We start from the raw sequence: 27854 nt of genomic DNA, 5'->3' as shown, positions 1-27854 counted from the left end.
ATTGAGCTAATTTAATGATTTAAGCTTAAAAAACATAACAAATATAATGGAAACAAAGATTTTATAACTTCTTCGAAAATTTCCCGGGATCCCGGGAATTCCCGTTTCCCGGGATTCAAAACCCGGGAAAATTGGACGCCCTACTCAATTCCCTTGGACGAGTTGTCGCACTTGCAGCGTGTGCCAAGATATCTCAATCAAATTGGAACTATATTTGGAATGATGCCATTGCAAGTGAGTAATCCTCCGCCAAATCACACAGCAGTTGTGACCCGATCCCTCTTCGATTTGCGTGAAACTTTGTTCCACGGGGTAATTTTTGTCCGAGCTCCTTTTTTCGATATCTCGTGGCGGAGGGGCGATACGACCCCTTCCATTTTTGAAAATGGGAAAAAGACGTGTTTTTGCAGCCATTTGCAGCCTGAAATGGTGATGGTTTGGACATTTGGTGTCAAAGGGAAAGTATTTAAAATTGGACACCCGATTTGATGGATGATGTACCGTCATCAGGGGTGACATTGGGTCAGGGGGGTAAGATTGGGTCATACAATTTTCAGCATTTTTTTATGACCCAATCTCACCCCCCAGGCCCAATGTCACTCCTGATGACGGTACTCAGAATTCCGAAAAAAAACATATTTTTCATCGAAAAAAAAAAATACAAAAATATTTTCATAAATTCAGTTATTTTTCGTTACTTGTCCGTAATCATTTTGAAGAAAATTTAATGTACTTTTCGAATCTTAAAAAACTCAGAAGGGTAATTTTTATTTATATAAATAATCTGCATTTTAAAATTTCGTTTTTTTTTGTTACTTCGGGTTATTTTTAGAATGAAATTTTCGTGAAAGCTAGTTTTTTTCAGAAAGAAATGTTTTCCTGACAATACAGTTTTTCTGCAATCCAATATTTTATAACGCTTAATGTTTTAAAAAATGGCATTAAAAGTCAAAAAATTATAAAACATATTCCTGGTGATTATTGTATTCGATCGTTATAATTCGATCGTAATTTCTAGACTCACGATCGAGATGTCTCAATCGTAATATTACGATCGCAATTAATTTGTCGATGATAAGTCTTAATTTGTCGATAGTAGATTGAGTTCATTCAATCGTAATTTCTCGATCTACCATCGACAAGTTACGACCGACGATCGAGAAAATCTCGATAAGGGTTCGAAGCTTGTTTTCAAAATTGTAATATTTTTAAGTTTCGAAAAATTTAAATTTTTTTTTATATTTTAAAAAATTCAAAAAAATTAAAAATGAATGAATTGAATTTTTTTTTAAATCAATCCAAAAACTTTTTAAAATTAAAAAAAAGTATCAATGGAGCAGTTCTCTCAGATTTTGGTCATTTGATTTTTTTTTGTATTTTTTAATCCGACTGAAACTTTTTTGGTGCCTTCGGTATGCCCAAAGAAGCCATTTTGCATCATTAGTTTGTCCATATAACATTCCATACAAATTTGGCAGCTGTCCATACAAAACCAATGCATGAAAATTCAAAAATCTGTATCTTTTGAAGGCATTTTTTGATCGATTTGGTGTCTTCGACAAAGTTGTAGGTATGGATATAAACTACACTGAAAAAAATGATACACGGTAAAAAAAAATTGGTGATTTCTTATTTAACTTTTTGTCACAAAAACTTGATTTGCAAAAAAACACTATTTTTATTTTTTTTCATTTTTTGATATGTTTTAAAGGACATAAAATGCCAACTTTTCAGAAATTTCCAGGTTGTGCAAAAAATTTTTGATTGAGCTATGAATTTTTGAATCAAAACTGATTTAAAAAAAATCGAAATATTGGTCGCATAAATTTTTCAACTTCATTTTTCGATGTAAAATCAAATTTGCAATCAAAAAGTACTGTAGTGAAATTTTCAGAAAATATTTTTTTTGAAAATAGTCGCACTTTTTCATTTTTTTTAATCAATGCACATGTTTGCCCACTTTAAAATATTTTTGGAAAGCTGAGAAAATTCTCTATATTTTGCTTTTTTGAACTTTGTTGATACGACCCATAGTTTCTGAGATATTGTCATGCAAGTGTTTAACAACAGGAAAATTAATGTTTTCTAAGTCTCACTCAAACAACCCACCATTTTCTAATGTCGATATCTCAGCAACTTATGGTCCGCTTTACAAAGTTAAAATATGAAACATTCGTGAAATTTTCCGATCTTTTTGAAAAAAATATTTCAAATTTTTTAAACCAACACTAATATTTTAAAAGGGTGTAATATTGAATATTTGGCCCTTTTGAAATGTTAGTTTTGATTCCAAATTTTTGAAAATAAAGGAGAAAAAAGAGCTCGAAAAATCGTGAACAAGCGTTCATGAAAATGGGAACCACGAACAAAGTGTTCAAATGCCACAGTACGTTTTTCAAAATCGTACCATGGGATTTTGAACACTTTTTTCGTGGTTCCCATTTTCATGAGCGCTTGTTCACGATTTTGGGAACTCTTTTTTCTCCATGTAATTAAACCCTTTGATCATCCCTGGATATTACTCGTGCATAAACCACGAGGCCTTCAAATTTGAAATTTTCATGTTTCTTGTAAATTGCATACTAAATGTGTGCCAGTAGAGATATTTTCGGCAAATGTCGAACATAAGAAAAATTTTTAAGCTATCAGTAAATACGCACACAGGTAATAAACCTTGCGCGGAACGCTTAACCCTGCCGTACCGCTGCACACTAAACTGGCCGGCCGGGCAGGTTTGTTTGGATGGGTATATTCGATCATTACGGAACGCCTAAAGCTACACGTTGTTTTGACTGTGTGAAGTTCGTACGCGAAACAATACGTCATTTATGACCGATCCCTTTTGTGCTAATCGGATTTTTACACTTTATGACCGAGACGTGCTCAGTACAGACGGAACTGGAGAAACAGGTAGGTAGAATTGCGCAAAATAAGGTTCAATGTTTATTTCTAATATTCGATATAGTTTTCCATTAGACGTTTAACCGAACACTTCGCAGCGGTGGCTTGAAGTTGATGTTGATCTGGAAGCCGGAATGGAGTTGAAGCTACTTTAGGTTAGTAATTTTTCCAGTTGAATCGCGAACTTTGCGATTACTTGTTTTATCGCACTTTCATGTCCTGTTATATCTTCTGATAAGATTAAGATTGCCTTCTTCGACGTTGAGTGAAGTGCACTAATTCAGTTATAGTTCAGTTTAAATATAAATTTGTGGCAATTTAATGCTAACAACTCGCGTTCATTTTGTTCCAGATTCGAATATCCTGCCCGAATGAAGATCACTATGGCGAGGATCAACATCATAAAAGATTTTGAGCGTATCTGGGATACGAACAGAACACCACCGTGGTTTAAAGAGTTTCCGGATGTAGTTGCAGACATTTACCAAACAGCAAGGGAAGATGTGATCATTGAAGAAGATCAAACGGAGTCGGAGTTCAACCAACAGATGTTCTATCACTATTATCATTTGGCATCGGTTGACTGTTTGAGAGATGATTTGCACCAAACCAAAAACATCCTGAACAGTTGCCTAGAGCGTTACGACAAGATACCCCAAGATGACCGCAACTACGCTTTGGACGAATTGAGTATCTTTGTTAAGGAAAAGTTAGCTGAAATAGATGAAGATGTTTCTAAGCACGAGTCGAGGCTGCATGGTTCGAGTTTTAAGGATTATGTTGAAATTTGTCTCACCCTCGGTAACATAGAGAATAATAACGAGTTGCTGCAACAATTGAAAAAATGCTCGAACGAAGACCGGAAGCAGCTTGAACAGCTTCTTTGGTGTAAGCAACTGGTTCGTCTCATCATCACCCTGGAGGAAGAAGCTCTAAACCAGACATTTCATCGGATTTCGATTCCTGCAGAAAACGAGACTTGTCTGGCCAGAGCATACCAACTTGCTAGGCACGGTAATCCAAGTGACAATCACTCGAAGAGTGTCGGAACAAACCAAACCTCTACCCAAGAGTGTGTGTTTTACGGTGGTGTAAAGGAACGCGTAAGGGAGAAAATTTACGGTGAAGTTGTTTCGAGGAAGCACTGTTTGGAACAGGTAAAATTTATAATCCAACGTGACGCTGGCAAGGAACTCAGTAATACCGATACGGTATTTGTTGAGGATGAATTCAGAGGGCTTTGCCTGGAGCAGTGTTTGGAAGAAATGCAGCATTCGATGAAATCATATCTAACGAGCTATCAGGAAATGGATATAGTGAAGATGTTTAACTTCGTCGAAATTGTTAGCACATGCAATGCTATTCCGCATTTTTTCAAAGAATTTCATTTCTTTAAAGAGCTTTTAAAGTTTAAGCTAAGTGAGGAAGAGGAAAGCAAACTCGTAGATCATTTCAAATGCACATTTGTTAGCCAAATAATCAACCATTGCAATGCAGTTCAGAACGAGTTAGGTTTTATTTCGAACTTGACGAGTTATCTGAGTAAAACTCGAAAAGTCAAAGCTGTTGTTAACAAACTGGGTGTAAACGAACAAACACTCAATGTTGATTATGAACAACTTATGACTCTCAAGGACTCAGAAAATAACGAAGAACTTTTGGAACTGCAGAGCACAGTTAAAAGTATGATGCAACAAGAAACCCAACTAATTATGAAAGACAAACTACGCGAAACCATACTCGGTTTTGCGGAGCCTGTACAAGTCCAGCGAGCTACGGTCGACGATCGAACTGTGGTCAAAGTGCTGGGCAAGCATATAGTTCTAGGTGAAATTTTAGAGTCTGTAGAGAACGAACTTGCAATCGACATGGACATAACTGAAGTGCAGTTCATTGGTAGTAAAGTGTTTCACATCGACGCCGATCTGGTGAGCGATACTTGGCATGGGAAAAATGTGGCCGTAAGATCAAAGCTCATCAAGGTGCATGGAACTGTTGTGTGGGACGTTTCAGGGAAGAGCTGCAATCGCAAGTATGAACCTGCCCGTTCTGCAACCGTTGAAGGTGCGGACGGATGTGCTGGTGAGGACGGCTATCCTGGTGAAAGTGGTGGCAATGTGTTCATTACGGCGGAGAAAATGATAAATTGTGAAGAATTTACTGTAATTTCTAATGGAGGAGACGGTAGTGATGGTCAGGACGGTGGACACGGGAAAAAAGGTCGAGACGGTGTCGGTATCAAGCGAGAAAACTTAGAGCAGGAGTTTAATTCACCTGTGAGATTTTTAGCTTTTCATACTACGAGAATGGAGCAAGTTCAAAGAATGATCAGGTCTATTGATCGTAACTTTGTTCATTCCTCCCAACGCTTCATCCAAGATAGTGATACGTTTATTGTAGCAACTGGCCAAGATAGCAAAGGAGTTATATTTTCATACTGCTCACCAAAACTGTTCCAGAACAATAGCCATTGCTATCTTGTTCACAAGGGATCGTTGGGAAAACCAGGGGGTCAAGGAGGTGACTATGGCCGGGGAGGAGAAGGGGGTTTTCCTGGGCAGATCATTGTAAAAAGTGTAATTGGGGAAATTTTTAAAGTTAACAAATCAACTGTTCGAGGCCAAGAAGGCCGTTCGGGAGCAGCTGGGTTGTATGGCGACACTGGTGACAACGGTTGGGATATTGGCTATCTCGATTACCAGACATGGCGTGCGGCGTATTACTACGGAGAAGACTACAAAAGTAAGCTCAATGTCGAGTATCATGACGATTCCAGAAAGGAAAGTGTTTGGTGTTGGCACAAAAACAAATACGCTAGCATAAAAGTGCTTAAATCTGAAAACTCACGCGTAGAAAAGCACAAAAAACGTCACTTTGGAAAACGTGATCGCAAGCATTCGGCGGTGGCGGTAAAGAAAAAAATGATCATTGAAAGCTCGTTCATTGCCAGCACTGATCAGCACTTTGGTTCCATTGACGAGAACGCCCTTCTTAGTGCCTACACTCGCATTGAACGTATCCGACAACGGGCTTTACAAGGAGTATCTGAAAAGACAGAGCAGCGGAAGAAAGCTAACAAAAGATACAGGATTAATCATATAATTGCTTGTCCAGATATTGAGCATGACATTGATGAGCCTCCTGCTAAAATTTCTAATACAGTCAAGCAGAAAGCAATGAGCTCGAAAGTGTTTGAAAGTATTCTGATTCTAAAAGAATCACTGATAAATTGGAAACAACTAAGATTTTGTCGCATCGAAAATCAAGATTTGCAACGCCTATTTCTTTTACTAGACTCAATCGAAAAGGAAAAAACGAAACTATCAGCAAACGATTTTAAGATCATTGAACAAATTTTGGTTGACAAACAAAGGCTGGCCACTTTTGAGGAAATAACAGATAAAATTCATATTAATTATTCTAACACTAACAAATCAGTATTGTCAGCACAATATGCGTCGATATGCCTAGAAGAAGATCCACAACAGTGTGGCATTAACTGTCATGATCACTTGGGAAAATTGGATGATTATTTATTCAATTTTGATTGCGATGACCAACAAAAGAAACTCTCGTCGTACTGTAACTTATACAGGAAAAACCTTCCATCATCAGTTGTTGAAGCTTTTTTGTATGAAGCAGAAAGTGCAGACTCTTCCATTCAAGAACATCTTGATCAGTACAAGTTAGTTTCAGAGTTACGGGAATTTGATTCAGCTCGTAACTTGAACCAATTTATGAAGGAATTAATTCCGTCAAAGTTTTCAAATATAATAAATCTATGGTACCTGAACGATGAGAATTCTTCTCTTGCACAAAAACTGATCCACGAAATTGATTATGATTACCGTTTAGGTTCTCTCCGCAAACATTACATGAAGGAACTGAACAAGGAAATCAATTTTAATCAATGCCTACAAAATAAACACTTTTTTGAAACTTATCAAACCTTCATTGTTGAAAAAGGTCCCTTAACCCGGAGCTACAGAGAGCTCTTGGCTTACGCGTTTGGAGTGAATATACAAGTTCATATTAGGGTGCCTAGCGGAAAGTTTTTACTGCGGGACAGTCATAACTCTGAATCGTCCAATATTGTATATTTGCTACTTGAGAACGAATCTTTTGTGAAACTAAGATTAAACGAAAATCTGATGAATTTGGAAAATGATTATCGGATTCTAGCGCGAAGGTATTCTCTGATAACTGACCGCTTGATGTCATTCAAGGACAAACAATCGTTTGATGAGTATGTATCAAATGGTCTATATTTGTACTGTGACTTTGTCTCCATGAATGATGTGCATTATTTATGCAACACCGAACTTTTGAACGAGTTAGTCCAGCACTTTTCATTTGGGGAAAGACATGTCATAGAGGCTATGTTCACTCGAAGTGATGTTTCAAGCTTTGTTTATAGTAAGCTATTACGTAACCTCTGTTTGAGATTTGCTACCGAGGGGAAACATATTTCTACAGATGAAGTTCAATTTCTGGTAAACCGTTATCTGGTTGCCAGTAGCGTAGGAAGGCATGAAGAAGAGATTGTTAGCTGGATTGTTTTGGCATCTCCTCAGGCCAGCTGGGTCAGTGAGATCCTTCTTCTAGACTTGGAGCGATACTATAAAGAAAGGCTTGCGAGGAAATCTGAATGGAGGATTCTTCTGAAGAAAGTAGAAAACAAAGCAATTATGATATTGTTCAGTGCTAAACTTCAGTTAAGCCTGGCAGGAACCGTTGAGCCGATTGACAAAATGGAAAGAATATTAAAAATGATGAGTATGGCCAAACACCAAACGACTACGTTGCTAAAGCTGAATCTTTCCGAGTGGTATTATGTACTGGAGGAGCATTACTGGGTTGAAAAGCTGAAGCCTTTAACAAGTTGGAACGATAATGAAACATTGCAGGAAGCATCATATTATGCGGTGGCCCTGCTGAATAATTATAGCCTCGAAATAATGGAGAAATTCTTCAATACAATAAAAGGTAAAAATGTTTCGCAAAATGATATTATCGACGTGCTCTGCAGTGTCTACAATGGAAGATGGAACTTGACAGAAGAAAATATTGCAAATCTGGAAAAGATTAAACTGGAACAGTGGATCAAACATATGGATTCTAACATGTCAACACAGCAAGAACGAGATATTAATGTTGTGGTTCAGTTTATAAAAGACAATAAATGGGCCTCTTTTAGTATATTGTCCAAATTACAACCGATAACAAAGCAAGTTCAGTTCATCAAAGAAGAAATCGATAAAAGGAATCGAGTTTTTAGGAATTTAGTGCCGTATTTATACAACAGATTACGAGAAAGATTTCCTGGAGCTGAAAACTCGAACAGTACATGTTTCTCTGATAAACGTGTGGAGCAACAACTTTTAGATATTGACGATGCAATTTATGAAGAGTTCAAGTTCCGATTGAGAGACACGCAAAAGTTTGTGGTGCTGACCTTGTTGGAAAATAACAAAAACACCCTTGCCCAAGTGTCCACCGGCGAGGGCAAGTCGTTGATTGTGGTAGCTGTAGCCATCATCAAGGCATCGCAGGGCCAGAAGGTGGACATCATCACCAGCTCGTCGGTGCTGGCCAGGAGAGACGCCGAGCTGAGCAAATCCATCTACGCTAAATTTGGTATCAACGTGTCCCACAACTGCAGCGAAGACATCGAGAAGCGGAAGGAAGCCTACTCGGGGAATCAGGTTGTGTACGGAGATCTTTCCAGCTTTCAGCGGGACTATCTGCTACACAAGTTTTACCAGAACAACGTGATTGGCGATCGGAACTTTGAGAATGTCATCGTTGACGAAGTGGACAGTATGCTGCTGGACAGAGGTAATAACATGCTGTATTTGTCGCACGACTTGCCCGACATGGACAAACTGGAGTCGGTATATGTGTTCATCTGGGAATGGGTCAACAAAATTTCAAAAGTATATGACACTGCTGCCATTAGAGATTCAGTTTTGTGGCAACTATATGGAGTACTAAAGTGCACAGACATCGGCAAGATAGATGCGACGTTGAGCGAGGAAAAGCGAAACTTCATCTGGAACAAGCTGGTCGAGGCCAAGATAATTGACGGTGATGGCAAGTTGATGACAGAAAACATCAAGAATGACGTCCTCGGTGAGTTGCTGGGATCCGAATACTCTGTTTACCTTGATCGTTTGGAGTACCTACTGACGGAGTATATCAACAGAGAGAAGTTCATCCACGTGCCCAATTACTTGCGATCATTTGTGGATTTGCACCTGGAGTCGTGGATCGAAGCTGCCAAGATGGCTCTCGTAATGGAAGCTGGCCACGACTATGTGGTCGATGTTGATCGAAGCGGAAGCAGTGCCGATAGAACGCCCAACATTACGATCCTGGACAGAGACACGGGCACAGATTTGGTGAATAGTCAGTGGGAAGCGGCGCTGCACCAGTTTGTACAGCTGAAGCACGGTTGCAAGACGTACCTGCAGAGCTTGAAGGCAGTGTTCATCTCGAATGTAACGTTCTTCAAGCTGTACGACAAGTTGTACGGTTTATCTGGCACATTGGGATCACAGAGGGAACGGGATTTGCTGGAGGAGATTTATGCGGTAGACTTTGTGAACGTTCCAACGGCAAAGTGCAAACTGTTTTACGAATATGTTCCCATCGTTTGCAAAAGCGCTGCTGATTGGACCGATACTATCATTGAGTCGGCTAAAAGGCTGACTGAGACTGATGGTAGGTCCGTTTTGATAATATGTGAAACGTTGAATGAAGTTGCCGAGCTGTACAAAGAGTTCGGTGGAAAAAATGCAACCAACGTTCGAACCTACACTCGAGAATACGAAGAGTTTGACACCGGAGAGTTATCTCCAGGTCAGATCATCATTGCCACAAATCTGGCAGGTCGAGGAACGGACATCAAATTAACTCAAAAGCTGAAAGGTGCGGGTGGGGTACACGTTTGCTTGACCTATCTGCCGAGCAACATCCGCGTTGAGCAGCAAGCTTTCGGACGGGCTGCCAGATGTGGTGACCGTGGATCTGGCCAGCTGATTGTACTGGACCAGAAGGAGATTTTGAATATTATGCTGCTCAAACGACTACGTGACACACGTGAGCTTGCTCGAATATCGCTGATCAAGAAACATTACGAAACCCGAGTGGTACTAGAAGAAAACTGTTTTAGGCAGTTCACTCACCAGTTCGATGAGCTGAGAAACTTGCTTACAGCTAGTAAAATCACTAATGGGAAAGAAGAGTTGAGCGATATTTTGCTGGGCAGCTGCTTGGATAGATGGGTGTTTTGGTTGGATAATAACGGGAAGAACTTGGTTTCCAACGCAAAACATCATTCACGAAAGACGCTCGATATTTCATTGGCGAACTTTTTGAGTCACTTGAAGTCGTTGAAAGTCACAAACTTTGAGTCCCTGCTGGATTGGGTTGACATCAGCACTCCTCGGATGATAAAACTTGGTCGGTACTTTATCGAGAATAAGCAAGCAGCGTTAGCACACACTCTTTTTGAAAAAGTTATTGCCGCAGAACCCCAATTTTGTGAAGCTGCTCTCTACTACAAAGCATACGCATTATCTACGAAAATCACCTGGAATGTAGTCAATTCGCCAGAAGTAAAAACATTCTCGCATACCCTGCGTTCTGCGGCAGATATGTTCGAGGAACGCGTTCAAAATCTGATGATCAATGTTTCTCGGGTCGACAAGATAAAAACAAACTTTAAGCACAACATACTGCCAATAACAGCCTATAAAGAGCAAAAACAGATCATCTGTAAGTTCTACGGGGCACTGACGCAATCCGTTAACGACATTCTAGGACACCCGATAACTGCAACTTCCTTCGAGTTTGGAGACACCATTGACAAATCGAGGTCGATTGAAATATTTAACGCATTGCAGGCGAAGAAAATTGTGCAAAATCCCATTATTAAAGATAACATCAGTGAGAAAGAGTTACGTGACATAAGTTACAACTATGGAACCTCTGCTGCAAAGCTACTTAACTTTTTAGAAAAGTGCCGCACAACTCAGGGAAGATCTGTACAACTAGAGAAATTTGTACGGTTGTTGAAGCAGCAAGTAATATTACCAAGTCGAGAAGGATTCTGGCGGCATCTGGTGGAACAGGAGATTTTGAGTAAAAAGAAGGAGGAAAAGTATATCCTTGTGGACAAAACAAAGTTGTCAGTTAAAGATATAGAATACTTCGATTCCATGTTGTCGCTACCGGGACTTAAAACGAAAGTGACGATCAAAGAAGGAGAGTTGTTACTTTATCCAGATCAACTGCTTGATGGAGATGCTTATAATAAAGATTCCTTTAAAAAAGCTATTGACCCCGCGAAATATGCGGCTTTCAAGGAACTGGGAGCAATTTCATTTCAAAGAAAGACAAAATTTAATCTTGACCAGCTGAAAACTAAGCAAGTAAATTTTAACCATTATGATTCAATTTCATTGGAAGACTTCGCAATGGTTAATATAAGTCAGAACGATGCCAACGGAATCTTGGATTTACTTGTGAGGGGCAAAGTGCTGCAAAAGCAAGATGGCAACAAAGAGTTGTACAAATTGCATACTGATGGCAGTAGAATAAATGGCATTCAACTAGGCGAATACAAGATCTACGAGGTTGCCGTGAGAGGTTTGCTTAATTTGTGCTTTTGCTATAGAATAGCATATCAAAGCATTACGCGTTGTGCGAATAATGGGAGAGCTCAAGATTTCCCGTTGATATCAAAACCGCATCGAAGAATTCTGGCGGATTTGCTTCATGCACGGATCCTTGAGCCAGCCGTTTCCAGATTCGCAGACATTGAAGATCTACGTAAGGCTTTGTCTGGAATGAGGCTGGAGGAAGATAGCTTAGTTAAAGTTGCTCAACGGTTGAAAAGCTTGAAAGGTTCAATGGACAGTCTTCGAATGGTTCCATTTTCTGAGTATGACCGGTATACAAACGTCGAAGAGTGGAACCTATTTTCTCTCAATGGCAACGAATTGCTGTTGAAGTTGAGAGGCGCGAGTTTCATGAAAATAGTTGGAACATTTTTATGGGGAGCCCTACTAATCAGAGCTGCGCTGGTACAAAACATTAAAATGCGTAGAACAGAGCTGTCTCGACAGGATTTGAGCAAATATTCAACTGGTTGGCAGTACATTTGCAGCGCAATACGAATGGCCTTCGATGTTTACGGTACGGATTACTACAAACTTCAATATAACAAGTTTATCAAACGAGTAGCCCTCATTGAAGCGACAAATTTTGGGTTTTTCGGAGATAGGTTGAATAAATTTGCTTTTGAAGTGACTCAACCTGCCACCTCCAAACCCGACATAAAATATGTAAGAAAGTTGGCTGTTCCGCTGATCCGTGGATTTGATCTTGTCTCGAGAACTGCAAACGTACAGCTTTTAATTGACGATCGCCTTAAGCTTATGTGCACAGAACGAAGTGATTGTTTGCTTTCATCAATCGATAAGAATGCAGCCTTTTCCGCATTTGAAGAATGCTTGAAGAAATTGTTCCGTTTTATGGATGTTGATGAAGCTAGAAAAAAGCTAATTAAGCTGACTGAAATGCATTTGCAGAGACAACAATATTTTAAAAATATAGAAGCCATTCTAGTTAAGGTTGCGGATAATGTTCTGCAGGCACTTTCAAGAGCCACTAAAAGACCAAACGTACACATCACGGTTTCCACAATTTTGTCCGTTGACATCAACGATGCGTGGGTAACCGCACTTAAAGACAACGAACGCAACCTTGCGATGATTGTTACCAATATTGTACAAGAATTGACAGGTAAGCTTAATTTACTGATTGCTGAAAACTCGGTTGAAGATCAAACAGCAATCACCGTTTGTGAAGGCTTTGTCGAGGAGGCCATCGTGAATCTTAAGGCACAGCTACATGAAAAGCTAGATGTTCTTCTGCAACAGACCATCCACAGGCCGGTTCAAGAAAGAGGTCGCTTCCTGTTGCTAAATTACGCCGAAGGACAAATTGAACTTCAAACAGACTCGAACGATGGTCCCAATCCGGGAGAAGATATTGCCAAAAAAATCCGCATTGGTCAGCTCAAGAAAGAGTCCGACAAAAGGCGCCAAGCGCTGGCAATGACTCCGGTCGAGAATCTTCTCGATCAGCAGTTCAACGAGGCATTGGCCAAATGGGAACGAACTGCTACCGAGCTGGAGCGACTGACAGTCAGCATTCGCAAAGGAGAACCAGTTGACGGTCAGTATCTGGACATTTGTTTGGACGCCGTTCGGTTCGTACTCCTGCGACGAGCAGTGGTCGTTTCCAATATCTGCGTAAATCTAATGACAGACGGTAAAACTCGGAACAAAATTTCATCACCAAGGAATTCTAACGGAATCGCAATGGACCTGCATCTGATGGACAACAAATTCCTAGTCGGAAAAACGCAAAAACCGTCAGGAAAGTTAATTCGCAACAGTAACTGCCTGTACGACTGCCTTCTTACAAGCATCTTCGAGCTGCGATCGATTTCCTCGAAACAATTCGCGCTAGAGATCAGCCAACATTTGGTAAAAGTTATGGAAAATCAATCAAACCCAGAGCCCACTTTGAGACAATTCTTGGATTTTAACAAACCGTCAACCTTTAAGGAGCTGTGTTTCGCACAATTTTTGAGTGCTTGTCTCGAAAGTCCTGCCAGGGGAGTCGTTGCATTCGGTGACCTGATGGAGCGAGCTAAAATCGGCCCACTAGACTGGCACGGAACTGGATGCGTTCACGTCCAAGCGGTTACGATCCACAATTCGAAACGTTTTGTAGAAGCTGGATTCACGAAGAACGCCACAACTGACACAGTATTTGGGAGGGTTATGTCCGATTTGAGGGAGGCGTTTTTCAAAGTTTTTCAATGAAAATGGAGAAAAATTAATGATTTTTTTAATGGGATCAACTAAAACAATATAACCATGCATTATGATAAAGCCTACATTTATTAGATCTAAAAATATCATGTCTTCATAATCTTATTTTTTTAACCCTAGGTTTATTTTATCGAACAATAAAAATTTTAATTCTGGTAAAGAAAAACAACGAAAATATAATGTTAACGAATAAATTGAATAAAACGTGTTTTTTACTACAACCGTCCAAACTGGTGTTTTGCGCAGTGATCCCATGCACCGCGTGTCAAACGCGTTCTCTGTTTTCTGTACTCGATCAAACACCAGCACCGTGTATGCACGCGTACAAGCAAACCTATACTCAACCGTGAACCGTCCAAATCTGGGCTACCTCATGGAATCGATGATTAACCCATAACTACACACAAAAAAATATTTCCTAATGTTACATCATTTATGATGTAACACTTTTGCACGTCATTAAACATTTAAATTTAAATTCAATTTGATGTAAATTTGCAACAAATTATACGTAAAAACATGATTTTACGTGTGATTCAACCGTTTACATCGAATCTCAAGTTTACATCAACTGAGTTTACATGTGATTCATTTTTTCCGTGTCGAGTAAATTCACATATTTTTTTCTGTGTAGGCTAAATTCCAAATTTAAGAGCGAGTTTTTCACCAATGTGTAACAGGTCGTATCGGTATTCATACCTACAACTTTGCCGAAGACACCAAATCGATCAAAAAATTCCTTCAAAAGATACAGATTTTTGAATTTTCATACATCATTTTTGTATGGACAGCTGCCAAATTTGTATGGAAAATTATATGGACAAACTAATGATGCAAAATGGCTTCTTTGGGCATACCGAAGGCACCAAAAAAGTTTCAGTCGGATTAAAAAATACAAAAAAAATCGAATGACCGAAATCCTAGAGAACTGCTCTATTGATTTCAATTCGATTCAATTCAGTTTATTTCTTTAGTTTATCGACTAACAGTAGTTTTGTTAATGCAGTAAAGAGTTTGGGGGGGGGATCATTTCAGCTGTGTTTAAGGCATTTATCTCAATGGATGCAAATAAAGTTTGTTGTAAAAGGAAACAGAAAACAGGAAAACAACTCACAACAAAACCTGTTACTAGCTCTGTTGTTTTTTTTTTTGCAATTGTGTTGTTTTTTTGTAATTTTTCCTTCTTCTATTCAAAATTTAACTTATGGAAAAATTGTACAAAAAAACTTAAATCCAAATTGAACTGATTTTTTTAAAAAGGTAGGAAAAATAGGGCACCATACATAAACCACGTAGACACCTTAGGGGGGCAGGGGTCAACGATTGTCCACGTTCCATACAAAAAAGATTTGTTTTTTTTTTTATGGAAATTATCCACGAGGGGGGAGGGGGGGTCTGAGATTTCAAAAAAGTGTCCACGTAGTTTATGGATGGTCCCTAGATAAAAAATAATGCAATCGTCCATCATTTAAAGACTGGCAAAATGTGAATATTTAAAGAGATTTTACTTTCTATAAGTTGAATTTAAAATAAAAGAAGGGGAAATTTCATTAAAAATAACTAAATTGTCAAATATTTCTAGAATGGAAAAATGTACATCCCTGATTTAGGTTGCAAAAATAAACTACATAAAATAATTGCAAAACATTAACATGACAAAGTGTACATCTTTTGAAAGATTTTGTCTTCTCTAAGTTTTTTCAATAAAAGAAGAGAAAATTGTTTCAAAAAGCTAATTTAATAGGTGTTAAAGAGGAGCAAAGTCTACTTTTTCAAGTTGGATTTAATAAAAAGAAGGGCAAAACTTACATCATTTCGTTAGGTTGAATTTTAATTGAAAAAATGGAAAAATTGCATACAAAAAAAAAATTGCTGCAAAATATTTGAAAAGTTGAAAATTTAAAGAGGTAAGAATCGTTCATGTATGATCGGCCCAGCAAAAAAAATATCTATGAGTTTTGATAGGTTTGTTGAAAGAAAAACGAAATTTCCTACGTTTAAAGTATTTTAAGTCCTTCAAGTTTTTCTTTCAATAAATTTACGTAAAAGGGAAAAGATTTTTTTTTTTAGGGAGCGGCCGTGGCTGACTGGTTACGGTGTTCGCTTTGTAAGCGAATGGTTCTGGGTTCGATTCCCATCTGCTCCCAACGAGAAAGTTAAGAACACATAAATTTGAAATGATGAATATGAACGAAAAATCAAAGTCGCTCGAGGCGGGGTTCGATCCCCCGTCCTTTGGATTGGTAAGCAAAAATGCTAACCACTAGGCCATGACGACTTGGTGAGCGTGGACTGGAATTAGGAATACTGTTACAGAGAGCGAGTTGTGGCGCTATAACCACGGCAAATAGTGTCCAGGGCATTCGTGGAAATACAATGTCCCATCCCAGAGGGTCCCGGAGTACCAAACCTTCTTAGCATGGTGCTCCCAACGAATACAACCAAAACATCTCGGAGCGTATGGTGGTGTGTCCCCACGCTTCTTCCTCCCCTGTCGATTCAGAATTGTGTTGTTGTTCGAACACTGTGTGCTCAAACTCAACCCAATTACGAGTCATCTCTGCGATATGGCTTTACGCAGTAGGCCTGGCCGCTTTAACGCTTGTGATGTTTCAATGCATTTCGATGCAATGGCGCACTACAAATGTTAATAAATGACAAGAAGAGTGCTAGGCGTCATCTAACCTAAGGCACTCTCCAGGATCCCTTCGAAAGATTGGCTGCGCTAGGGTCTGATTAGATTAGATTAGATTAGAATGTGTAACAGGTCGTATCGAGGTGCTCCGATTTGGATGAAACTTTCAGCGTTTGTTTGTCTATACATGGGATGAACTCTTGCCAAATATGAGCCCTCTACGACAAAGGGAAGTGGGGTAAAACGGGTTTTGAAGTTTGAGGTCGAAAAAACATAAAAAATCTTAAAATTGCTCCCATTTGCGTAAAACTCCATCAATTCCAACTCTCTTATATGCATTCGAAAGGTCTTTTGAAGCACTTCAAAATGTGCTATAGACATCCAGGATTGGTTTGTCTTTTTCTCATAGCTTTGCAAATTACTGTTAAAAATTGTTTTTTTTTAAAACCTTAATATCTTTTTGCAACAGCCTCCAACACCCAAACTCTCATAGGTCAAAAGATAGGTAATTACATGGACTATAAGCCTACGGAAATAACTTTTTGGCCAATCGCAGTTTTTCTCATAGTTTTTAAATTTTTCTAGATCAAACATTTTAAAACGTTAGTTTTTGCCCTGTAGGCCGCCATAGCGGCAATTTTTGGTCTCAATTTAGTCATATTCGGAATCCTCGGATAATTTCACGTAAGTTAGAAGTATTGGAGTTGTAATTTTGATTGGAAAAAATGCCATTTAGAATAAATTAAAATATTTTTTAACATTTTGTCGGATTAGGGGTAAAACAGATATTCGCCTACTTGATACAGCATTTGACGTATTGATCACAGGGTAAATAAGATCTATTTTTTTTTTAAATGTTTTATTCAATTATTTTTTAAATCAAATTTGCAACTCCAATACTTCTAACTTACGTGAAATTGTCCGAGGATTCCGAATATGACAAAATTGATACCAAAAGTGCCGTCTTCTTGGCCTACAGGGCAAAAACCAACGTCGTAAAATGTTTGTTCTAGAAAAAATTTAAAACTATGAGAAAAACTGCGATTGGCCAAAAAGTTAATGCCATAGGCTTATAGTCCATGAAATTAACTATCTTTTGACCTATAGGAGTATGGGTGTTGGAGGCTGTTGCGAAAAGATATTAGGGTTTTTAAAAAAATCAATTTTTAACAGTAATTTGCAAAAGCTATGAGAAAAAGTCAAACAAATCCTCGATGTCTATGGCACATTTTGAAGTGCTTCAAAAGACCTTTCGAATGCAACTAAGAGAATTAGAATTGATCAAGTTTTACGCAAATGGGAGCAATTTCAAGATTTTTTATGTTTTTTCGACCTCAAACTTCAAAGCCCGTTTTACCCCACTTCCCTTTGTCGTAGAGGGCTCATATTTGGCATGAGTTCGTCTCATGTATAAACAAACAAACGCTGAAAGTTTCATCCAAATCGGAGCACCTCGATACGACCTCTAGAACAAACCGAGCAATATTTACAAATACTGCCTCTTAAGCTCATTCTGACCACGGCAACCCCTCTAACTAAGTCCTTGAAGTTTGAATGGGAAAAATTCGTAAAATATATGGAGAAAAGCAACTGGTTCAGTATTTTACCTCCGGAAGGTGCAATAACTTTTCAATTCGTACCAATTCTCGGAACTAAGATCGTCAATCAATTTGGAATAACTTTCCTGAAGACACCATAGTTTAAGGATTTATTTTTTAAAAACTTATTTGATAATAATAAACAAGTTCCATAATCCACCTTAAGAGGCAGTTTTTGTAGATTTTGCTCGGTTTGTTCTAGAGGTCCAAAAATTTCCGTCTTGTTGGCCTACAGGACAAAAGTTAACGGTGTAAAAAGTTTGTTATACAGAAAAAGATTTTAAGGTTTTAACAAAATCCATGTTTAACAGTAATTTGCAAAAGTTATGAGAAAAAGTCAAACCAATTTTGGCACGTTTTGTGCTGTTTTGAAATTTTGAGATGTTTCATGATTTTTGGACCTCAAACTTCAATGCCCGTTTTACCCCACTTCCCATTGTTGTAGAGGGCTCATATTTGGCATGAGTTCATTGCATGCAAACGCTGAAATTTTCATCCAAATCGGAGCACCTCGACACGACCAGTTTCACATTGGCGAAAAACTTGCTCTTAAGGTGTCTGAGCAATTTTCTGAGATTTCGGTCATTCGATTTTTATTTTATTTTTAAATCCAGCTAAAACTGTCAAATTTCTAGACAGCTGTCCATACAAAAATGATATATGAAGAATTAAAAAAACTGTATCTTTTGAAGGAATTTTTTGATCGATTTGGTCTCTTCGGCAAAGTTGTAGGTATGGATAAGGACTACACTTAAAATAAATGATACACGATTTTGGTGATTTTTAATTTGTAATTTGTTGTTTTGTTGGGTACGATAACTTGTTAGTTAAACTATGTATCAAGTCAAGGAGGGAATTTTACTGTTTGTCACCAAAACTTGATTTGCAAAGAAAAAACACTATTTTTTTTATTTTCTGATATGTTTTAGGGGACATCAAATGCCATTTTTTCAGAAATTTCCAGAATGAGCAAAACATCTTTGACCGAGTTATGAATTTTTGAATCAATACTGATTTTTCCAAAAATTGAAATATTGGTCGCAAACATTTTTCAACTTCATTTTTAGATGTAAAATCAAATTTACAATCAAAAATTATTCCAGTTAAATTTTGCCGTTTTACCTTCCTCACTGCGGTAAGGCTATAATCCTGCTGTAAAAATGAACTATTTATTAAAAGCTCAAAGACCCACCTTCATGTATACATAACGACTCAGAATCGAAAACTGAACAAATGTCTGTGTGTGTATGTGTCTGTATGTATGTATGTGACCAAAATTCTCACTGAGTTTTCTCAGCACTGGCTGAACCGATTTTGATCAAACCGGTTGCATTCGACTTGGTTCATGGTCCCATACATCGCTATTGAATTGTTTGAAGTTTCGATAACTAGTTCAAAAGTTATGTATAAAAATGTGTTTTCACATATATCCGGAACTCATTTATATGCTTGTAAACGATGTCCGGATCCATCATCCGACATCGTTCGTTAGGTAATCGAGAGACCTTTCCAACGAGTCCACAACATTGAAGATTTGGCAACCCTGTCTCGAGTTATGGCCACTTAAGTTAGGGGAGAGTGGGGTGACTTGATCCCCTTTTTTTGTATCGCACATAACTCTGTCAATTTCTCACAAAACTATGAACTTTTTGCATGAATTGAAAGCTTAAACATTCAACTATGTTTGGCTGATAAGGGTATTTCATCAGATATACTCTTCGAATCATGCCAAGCGTTTTGAAAAAATATTTTAAACCGGCATTTTCAAAATGTTGGGGGTAATTTGATCCCCCTTTCGACATTTTGAAGAAATCTTAAGCTAAATGTTTTTTATTCATCCAAACTTAAGTTACAGCAATTTCACATTAAACCTGTACGTTTGTGTTCAAAATATAGGGGAACTATACCCTTTCTCAGCCTATTTCTATTATCGGCCTATCAGCACTTTGATCATGAATTACAGCTTTCATAAAGTGTTTTTGGTTGTTCCAAAGTAATAAATATCTCAAATTAAAGTGAGCAACCAACTCTCCAATGTTGATACATCTGAAAATGTTGATTTAATAGCGGAAAACGGCAAAAGTGATGAGAATTGGTCGAACGGCTTAGAGTGATTAAAATGGGTATATTTCCCCTAACAAGTTTAGCATGCAAAATATTTAAAAACTTAAAATTTTCTTTTTTAGACCTGAATTGAGCATGTTTACAAAAGCTGGTAATTTTTGTTTACAAAACTTTTGAAAAATGGTTCAAACTGCAGTAAGTTATGTACAACTATACTAAAGGAAACTATGTACGAAAATCCAGCCCAATTTTTTAATCTTGAGGCTGATTCCAGTGACTGTAAAAATGCAGGGATCAAGTCTCCCTAAACGCACTTTTTTAAACAATTGATTGTAAAAATAGTATAACGATAAATTTAACGTCAAATGCGTAAGGGTTTTGAAGTTGATATGTTTATCAAACAATTCATGTATAAAAAATATTTTTTGAATAATTTCTGAGTGTAATCTATGCTTATCAAAACAAAGAAAAAAGATCTCTTGGAAGTTTTTTGCAGCACTTTTTAGAAAAATGTGTGTAACTCAATCTAAACATTTTTTAATTTTTTTCTTTTTTTTCTAAAATGAGTTTTAGTCAATTTCGCACAACTTTCTAGAACAATGCTAATTGTTTTACCCACATGCTGACGAGATACAGGCTTGGGATCAAGTGTCCCCGGGGATCAAGTCTCCCCACTCTCCCCTATAGCTGTGTACTTATTTTTCTGGATCTAAAAAAATAGCTGGCAAACCACTTATATTAAAAATGAGGAAGGCATCAACCACATAGGTGGATTAAGTTAGTTTTTAAGTTAAATACATTTTTAGGTAATTTTTTTGAAAATAGTCGCGGTTATTCATTTTTTTAAATGTGGCCCATGTTTGCCCACATTAAAAAAATATATATTTGAAAACTGAGAAAATTCTCTACATTTTGCTTATTTGAACTTTGTCGATACGACCCTTAGTTGCTGAGATATTGCCATGCAAAGATTAAAAAACAGGAAAATTTATGTTTTCTAAGTCTCACCCAAACAACCCACCATTTTTTAATGTCGATATCTCAGCAACTAATGGTCTGATTTTCAATGTAAAATATGAATCATTTTGTAGGGATTATGGGTTGCAGGATTGAATATGTAATAAATTACTAAAGGAGTACTTATTATAAGATTGATATAATTTATAAATAAGACACATTTGTGAAATTTTCCGATCCGATTTAATTTTTTTTAAATCAAGACTAACATTTCAAAAGGGCCAAACATTCAATATTACGATCGAATGCGACCAAAACGGTTAAAATCCGTTCAGTCAGTCTGTAGATAATCCAGTGTCAATTTTTCGATTAACATCCCTACACACATACATTTTCTCAGAACATGATTCTGAGTCGATAAGTATACGTGAAGGTGGGTCCAAAACGTCTAATAAGGCTTTCTAGGCCCAGTGAAAAAAATATAATTTTACTCAAAAATGACGAACTTCTCGTCACAGTGTCCTGATGCAAACAATGATCGAGCTCGAGCTGTCACAGCCCTGTGAAGTATGTTGGCTGAAATATCGGGCGGCCAGTCAAAAAAACCTGCTAGAAGTCGCCTGACATAAAATTTTTGCTAGAAAGAGATAGGAAACCTGATGCAAACAAACTGCCATCTGTAATGTAAACATACTTTGAATGTGTTGGTAAATTTCTGACTAGAAAGCCTTATTAAGAAGACAAGCAAAACAATGTAAATGGGCCAAAGTCGAAGTGTAAACAAACAGTCTGTCCTGCTTACGTCAGTGGATGTGTTTATATTAGAAACGAGCAGGACATACTCTTTTTTTACACTTCAGCTTTGGCCCATGTTCATTGTTTTGCTTGAAGTTTATTTTTCGAGTGATTTTATAGGCTTTTTGGAAGGCAAAAATTATTTAAATTTATGATAGCCAACACTTCAATGCAAAAAACCAGGAGTTACGTCATGACTTTCAAAATGTTTAGCTTTATAACCCAAGATGTGTACTTCCTGTCCGATATTCTGTAATCTTTTGAAATGCAACCCACACAAGATAACGTCAAATTTGTTTGCTAGCCTTCGACACATTTCCACCCGACAATTAGAGGCAGGATGGAGCTGCAGCCAGCATGCAACCCAATGCAAAGCCTCCTTTGTGATGCAAAACTTTTGCTTCCCCCGCTTCAGAGTTTGAATTTCGTAAGAAACTTGCCTGATGATTTGGGCAAGTTTCCACGTGGGCAACCCTTATTTTCCACAAAACTTCCTGCCGAGCGTAACGACGAGAAGGGCAAATAAAATTTGATGCGGAAATTGAATCGTTTCAGGGGGTGGGACAAATAGTTTGCCAGCCCGGATAAAAAGATCTACCGTAAAACGGGGTGACTTTGATAGCCGGGGTGACTTTGATAGGTTTGAGATTTTTCCGCAAAATGAAGAGTACAATTAAAATACGTAAGGAATGGTTTAGAAAAATACAGACCGTGGTAGAGAAGTGTTCAATGTACCTCAAGAAGAACTTTTCATAAAATTTTGAAAAGTTTAAATAGTTAGTTAACTATAACACAGAAAATGTTGATGAAAGGCTTTATTTAAAACTTCTCAAAGTGTCATGATTTCATCAATGAACATCATTTTGAATCGGAAAACGGAATGCATTTTCGGATTCTTTGGACAATTTCCCACTAGGAGATGGTAAAAAAAGTTTGTAAATAATAAATTATATGTGTTTTTAAAACACATTTCAATAAAATCTCCAAATTTAAAGGCAATTTCAGTTGAACAAATTTCATGTAAAATGTGAAAACTTGTGATTCGTGCTTTGAATTCAGTATAAAATGCTATATAAATTGATAATTTTGTAAACAAAACTAATTTTCACGAATTTAAGGAAAAATTCCAACATTTTAACAATTTTACCTGAAATTTATATGTATTTTGTTAAAAAGAACATAAACTTAGTTAACTAAATATAAACATTGATTTTCTTTCTTTAAAACTGTATCAGCAACCTTAGTGATGGTACATTTGACGTAAAAATAAAGTTTGAACACCTCAAATCTGATTTTAACAAGAAAAACTACGACTATCAAAGTCACCCCGGAATTTAAACTAAGAATTTTTAACGTAACTATTTTTCCAATTACTATTGAAAAAACTTTTTTTCAAAAATAGTGCATGGACTTTATGTGGCATACCCCAGTACATGTTTTAAAAATAATAATCTTGAGAAAAATCTTTACAGTTGGAAAATATTCCAAAAACAAATTGAAATCCTATCAAAGTCACCCCAGTTTACGGTACCTGACAAAGCAAAGAAACTTGCTTCCTTCTTCCTAACGTTGGAGAAAGTTTGGGTTTGTTCACACAAATATGGGCACGCCTCGAAAGTGTTACTGAAACGACGAACTCAAGCAACTGCAGTTCAGGGGATGGTAATTGGGCGAACAATTGGACACGTGTGCGAAATGGAGAAACTTTTGTTTGTTTTTTGGTTGTTTGACCGTTGTTTAGTGCAGGCACGTGGGATTGTTCAGTTTCTTGTTAGGACTTTTCTTTGGATTCAAGAATTAGAAACCACTTTTTAAAATGCTCAAAAAATATTTATTGCTTCTTCAGGTGGAAAGTTTTAGCCAAAGTTCCGCCATGCGCACCTTTGCCAGAAGAAACTTTCGCAAATTTACCAGCATTTCAGCCTTTAAAAATAAGCTTCATACGCTTCCGGACAAACGCGCGCGCAGCGAAACTTCGGCGAAAATCTTCAAAATATTAGTCAACACTGATAACGGTCGGATTTGGACTCATTCTAAGCACTCGACTGCCGGGGACGACCTTCCCGATGATCCACGCGTCATGCTCGGACACTGTCCGGTAGTCTGCGCAGAACTTTTCCGCATTCTCCGCCGGCAAACTGACCAGCAGCCCTCCGGAAGTCTCGACCGCCTTGCCGGCCATCAACTTCGGCGTTCGACCGAGGATTTCCGCGATTTTGACCACGTTTCGTATGATGGGCAGCGTGTCGAGCTCGAAGTCAACGTCGGCCTTCTGGAACTTGAGCAGATTCTCGGCGTGCCCGAACAGACCGAACCCGGTCACGTCGGTGGCTGCGTGGGCGCCGAATTTGTGCATCAACTCCGCGCCGGACCGATTCAGCCGGGACATGGACTCGACGGCGATGGCGTACGATCGCTCGACTTCCGCCGGAGTCAAATGGGACGCGAGTTTGGTCCAGTTTTCCGCCTCCTCGGTCATCCAGATGAAGGCATTCGTGGCCAGCTGGGTCCCCAGCGGTTTCGTAAGAACCAGGGCGTCTCCCGGCTGGGCGTGGTACGGCATGATGAGCTCGGATTTGTGACAAACGGCCGTCGCAATGCCCCCAATTATGCACCACGGATTCAACGCGATGCTGCCGATCTTGGCAGGACACTTAGCCTCGGCCGCCGCTTCCTGAAACCCTCGAATGATCATCGGGACCACAATGTCCCGCTCCGCCTCCGAAAACTCCGTCGGGGCCGAACACACCAGCTTGATCTCGTCGATTTCCAGCGCGCCCACGGCGTAAACATCGCTCACGACATTGGCCAACGCAATCCGGCCGAGCATGTGCGGATCGTCGATCAACGGGTAGAAAAAGTCCACCGTCTGAACCAGCTGCAAGTCGTTCTTCAACGGAATCACCGAAGAATCCAATCCAATGCCTAAAAACGACGATAACGAGCGCGGTCAATATTTGAACAACCTGTTTCAACCGTGTAATCTTACCAACTCCCTCGTTATCAGTGCTGCTTTTGCCCTCCTTATCTACTAAAATTTGGAAAGGTTCTCCACCATCACCACCACCACCAGCCCCCCCTCCGCCGAGGTACTGGTCGGCGTAAACTCCTCGCAGAAGCCGGTCAAGGACATCCTGAGGAATCTTGGACCCTCACCCGCGCAGCGTCGAGAACCGGGTCAACCGGAAGGCACGGTCCAGGCCGTGCTGCTCCGGTTTGAACATTTTATGTCTTTCGACGCTTCTGTGAAAATTATTTAAATTATGAAAATTAAGGTTTCTTAAAAAGCACGCAATTTCTTACCTGAGCGAGTGCTGAATGACGAATGAGATTTTATTTTTGGTTTCGAGACTCGAACAACAACAACAACAAACAGGAGGAACTCACCCACCTGTTGCTGGGTGGGTGACGTTAGCCCGTATTGAGTTCCTTCGTTAGGGGGTGCGCTAGGGATGTCCTTACTCTTAAAAATGACTCGGAATAGAAAAACACGCAAAATTAATATTTCTATTACTAATGTTTGTTTAAGGTCCAATAAAACAAAATGTGTCATAAGCGAGGGGTGAGACACATGCCCTAATCAATTAAGATTATCGCCTAGTTGGTTAGAAATTTCAGTTAGTTGATTAGCATTTACGCTAATCAACTAGCGCATTCCCACCATTTTATTTGACTTGGTCTGTCGCACAAACGTCAAACAAATCAAAGCAAAACAAAAAATATTCGCGTGCGGCCGCATGGATAATGGAAATTAATCTGAAATTTATCAAATTTGTCTTGAAACCGGAGTCTTAAAGACCAAACTACCCATTGAATGGATGGAGAAGCTGCTGAGGGTAGAAATAAGTAGGTCGGCGTCGAGGGACAGATTTAGTTTTTTGGTCGAATGGAGTGAAAAAAAAAGAAGTTGTCTTTATAGCTGTCGGCCATCGGTCGGCCAACTAGTTATTGCTAGTACCAACCAGCAACCTCTGGATTATGAGTCCCCTGCGCCCACAGTGGCGGGACCGAAATGAAGTAAACCAGAGTGAAAATAAACTTGACAATAATCATACAAATACAAGTACAAATATCTATTTTCTGACTGAAAATTCTATAATTGAAATTACAAAATTAAACAATACAAATAACCCAAAAATATTTTTTTTGAAAATTCTGAAATTTCAAATAACTAAGAAAAATAATAAAGGAAATTTCAACAACTTTTAATATCTGAAATTCAAAATATAAAATATGCAGAATTTAATAATAATGTTAATGTTAAAGTATTTATAAATTCAATAGCTCATAAATTTTAAAATTCAAAAACTTGAAAATTTCAAAAATTACAGGTGAATTTTTTTTAAATATTTGAAATTCGAAAATAAAGATTTACGAATTCTTTAAATTCTAACAATCAAAAACTTTTTTTCTCCAAAATTCGAACAATTTAAAATTTATGAATAAAAAATAAGAAATTTACAAATTTAAAATATGAAAAAATATAATTAAAAAAATTAAGCATCCAAAATTTAGAAATTTAAGAATTTAAGAATTTAAGAATTTAAGAATTTAATAATTTAAGAATTTAAGAATTTAAGAATTTAAGAATTTAAGAATTTAAGAATTTAAGAATTTAAGAATTTAAGAATTTAAGAATTTAAGAATTTAAGAATTTAAGAATTTAAGAATTTAATTTAAGAATTTAAGAATTTAAGAATTTAAGAATTTAAGAATTTAAGAATTTAAGAATTTAAGATTTAAGAATTTAAGAATTTAAGAATTTAAGATTTAAGAATTTAAGATTTAAGAATTTAAGAATTTAAGATTTAAGATTTAAGAATTTAAGAATTTAAGAATGTAAGAATTTAAGAATTTAAGAATTTAAGAATTTAATTTAAGAATTTAAGAATTTAAGATTTAAGAATTTAAGAATTTAAGAATTTAAGAATTTAAGAATTAAGAATTTAAGAATTTAAGAATTTAAGAATTTAAGAATTTAAGAATTTAAGAATTTAAGAATAAGAATTTAAGAATTTAAGAATTTAAGAATTTAAGAATTTAAGAATTTAAGAATTTAAGAATTTAAGAATTTAAGAATTTAAGATTTAAGAATTTAAGAATTTAAGAATTTAAGAATTTAAGAATTTAAGAATTTAAGAATTTAAGAATTTAAGAATTTAAGAATTTAAGAATTTAAGATTTAAGAATTTAAGATTTAAGAATTTAAGAATTTAAGAATTTAAGATTTAAGAATTTAAGATTTAAGAATTTAAGAATTTAAGAATTTAAGATTTAAGAATTTAAGATTTAAGAATTTATGAATTTAAGAATTTAAGAATTTAAGAATTTAAGAATTTAAGAATTTAAGAATTTAAGAATTTAAGAATTTAAGAATTTAAGAATTTAAGAATTAAGAATTTAAGAATTTAAGAATTTAAGAATTTAAGAATTTAAGAATTTAAGAATTTAAGAATTTAAGAATTTAAGAATTTAAGAATTTAAGAATTTAAGAATTTAAGAATTTAAGAATTTAAGAATTTAAGAATTTAAGAATTTAAGAATTTAAGAATTTAAGAATTTAAGAATTCAAGAATTTAAGAATTTAAGAAAAACTTTAAAACATTTATACCAGCCTTATTTTATAATTTCCTATAATTTCCAAATATCCTAATTTCCTATAATTTCCAAATATCCTAATTTCCAAATTTCCAAATTTCCAAATTTCCAAATTTCCAAATTTCTCAATTCCTTAATTTCCTGATTTACTAAATTCCTTATTTCCAAATAACCAAATTTCCTTATTACCAAATTTCCTAATTTTCTAATTTCCTAAATTTCTCAATTTCCTAACATCCAAATTTCCTAACATCCAAGTTTCCTAAAGTTTGAAATTTTAAATTATTGATTTCTCAATTTTGTTTATAATTAATAATTTTTGTTGAATGTTTTTGAATAAACAATCTATTTAATTTTAACTTTTGAATATTTTTGAACCTAAAGCGCGCACACCGT

At 37.0% G+C, this 27854-nt stretch overlaps 2 protein-coding genes across 4 annotated transcripts in view; one reads left to right on the top strand and one right to left on the bottom strand.

Annotated features, from left to right (window-relative positions):
- The window catches only part of LOC6051849, a 33128-nt gene extending 19119 nt beyond the window's left edge, over positions 1-14009 (top strand). The window contains exons 1-3 of one of the 3 annotated variants that reach the window (XM_038254576.1): positions 2853-2910; positions 2966-3056; positions 3254-14009. In XM_038254576.1, coding sequence (XP_038110504.1) covers positions 3273-13802 — 10530 coding nt within the window. In that variant the 5' untranslated portion in view covers positions 2853-2910; positions 2966-3056; positions 3254-3272 and the 3' untranslated portion in view covers positions 13803-14009. Of the gene's footprint in view, positions 1-2852; positions 2911-2965; positions 3057-3253 lie in introns of those variants that run through there. The other 2 variants (XM_038254577.1, XM_038254575.1) reach the window with 2 other exon arrangements.
- Positions 14010-23668: 9659 nt separating this feature from the next.
- Positions 23669-25241, bottom strand: LOC6051852 (selenide, water dikinase 2). The gene is made up of 3 exons (XM_038256590.1): positions 25164-25241; positions 24850-25103; positions 23669-24785 (listed from the first exon to the last, which is right to left on the bottom strand). Exons 2-3 carry the CDS (start codon positions 25082-25084, stop codon positions 23857-23859), a joined length of 1164 nt encoding a protein of 387 aa, XP_038112518.1. The 5' UTR covers positions 25085-25103; positions 25164-25241; the 3' UTR covers positions 23669-23856.
- Between the last annotated feature and the right edge of the window lie 2613 nt (positions 25242-27854).

This window comes from Culex quinquefasciatus, chromosome 2 (assembly GCF_015732765.1).
Source record: "Culex quinquefasciatus strain JHB chromosome 2, VPISU_Cqui_1.0_pri_paternal, whole genome shotgun sequence".
NCBI classification, from domain to species: domain Eukaryota; kingdom Metazoa; phylum Arthropoda; class Insecta; order Diptera; family Culicidae; genus Culex; species Culex quinquefasciatus.
This window is presented reverse-complemented; position numbering and strand designations above follow the sequence as displayed.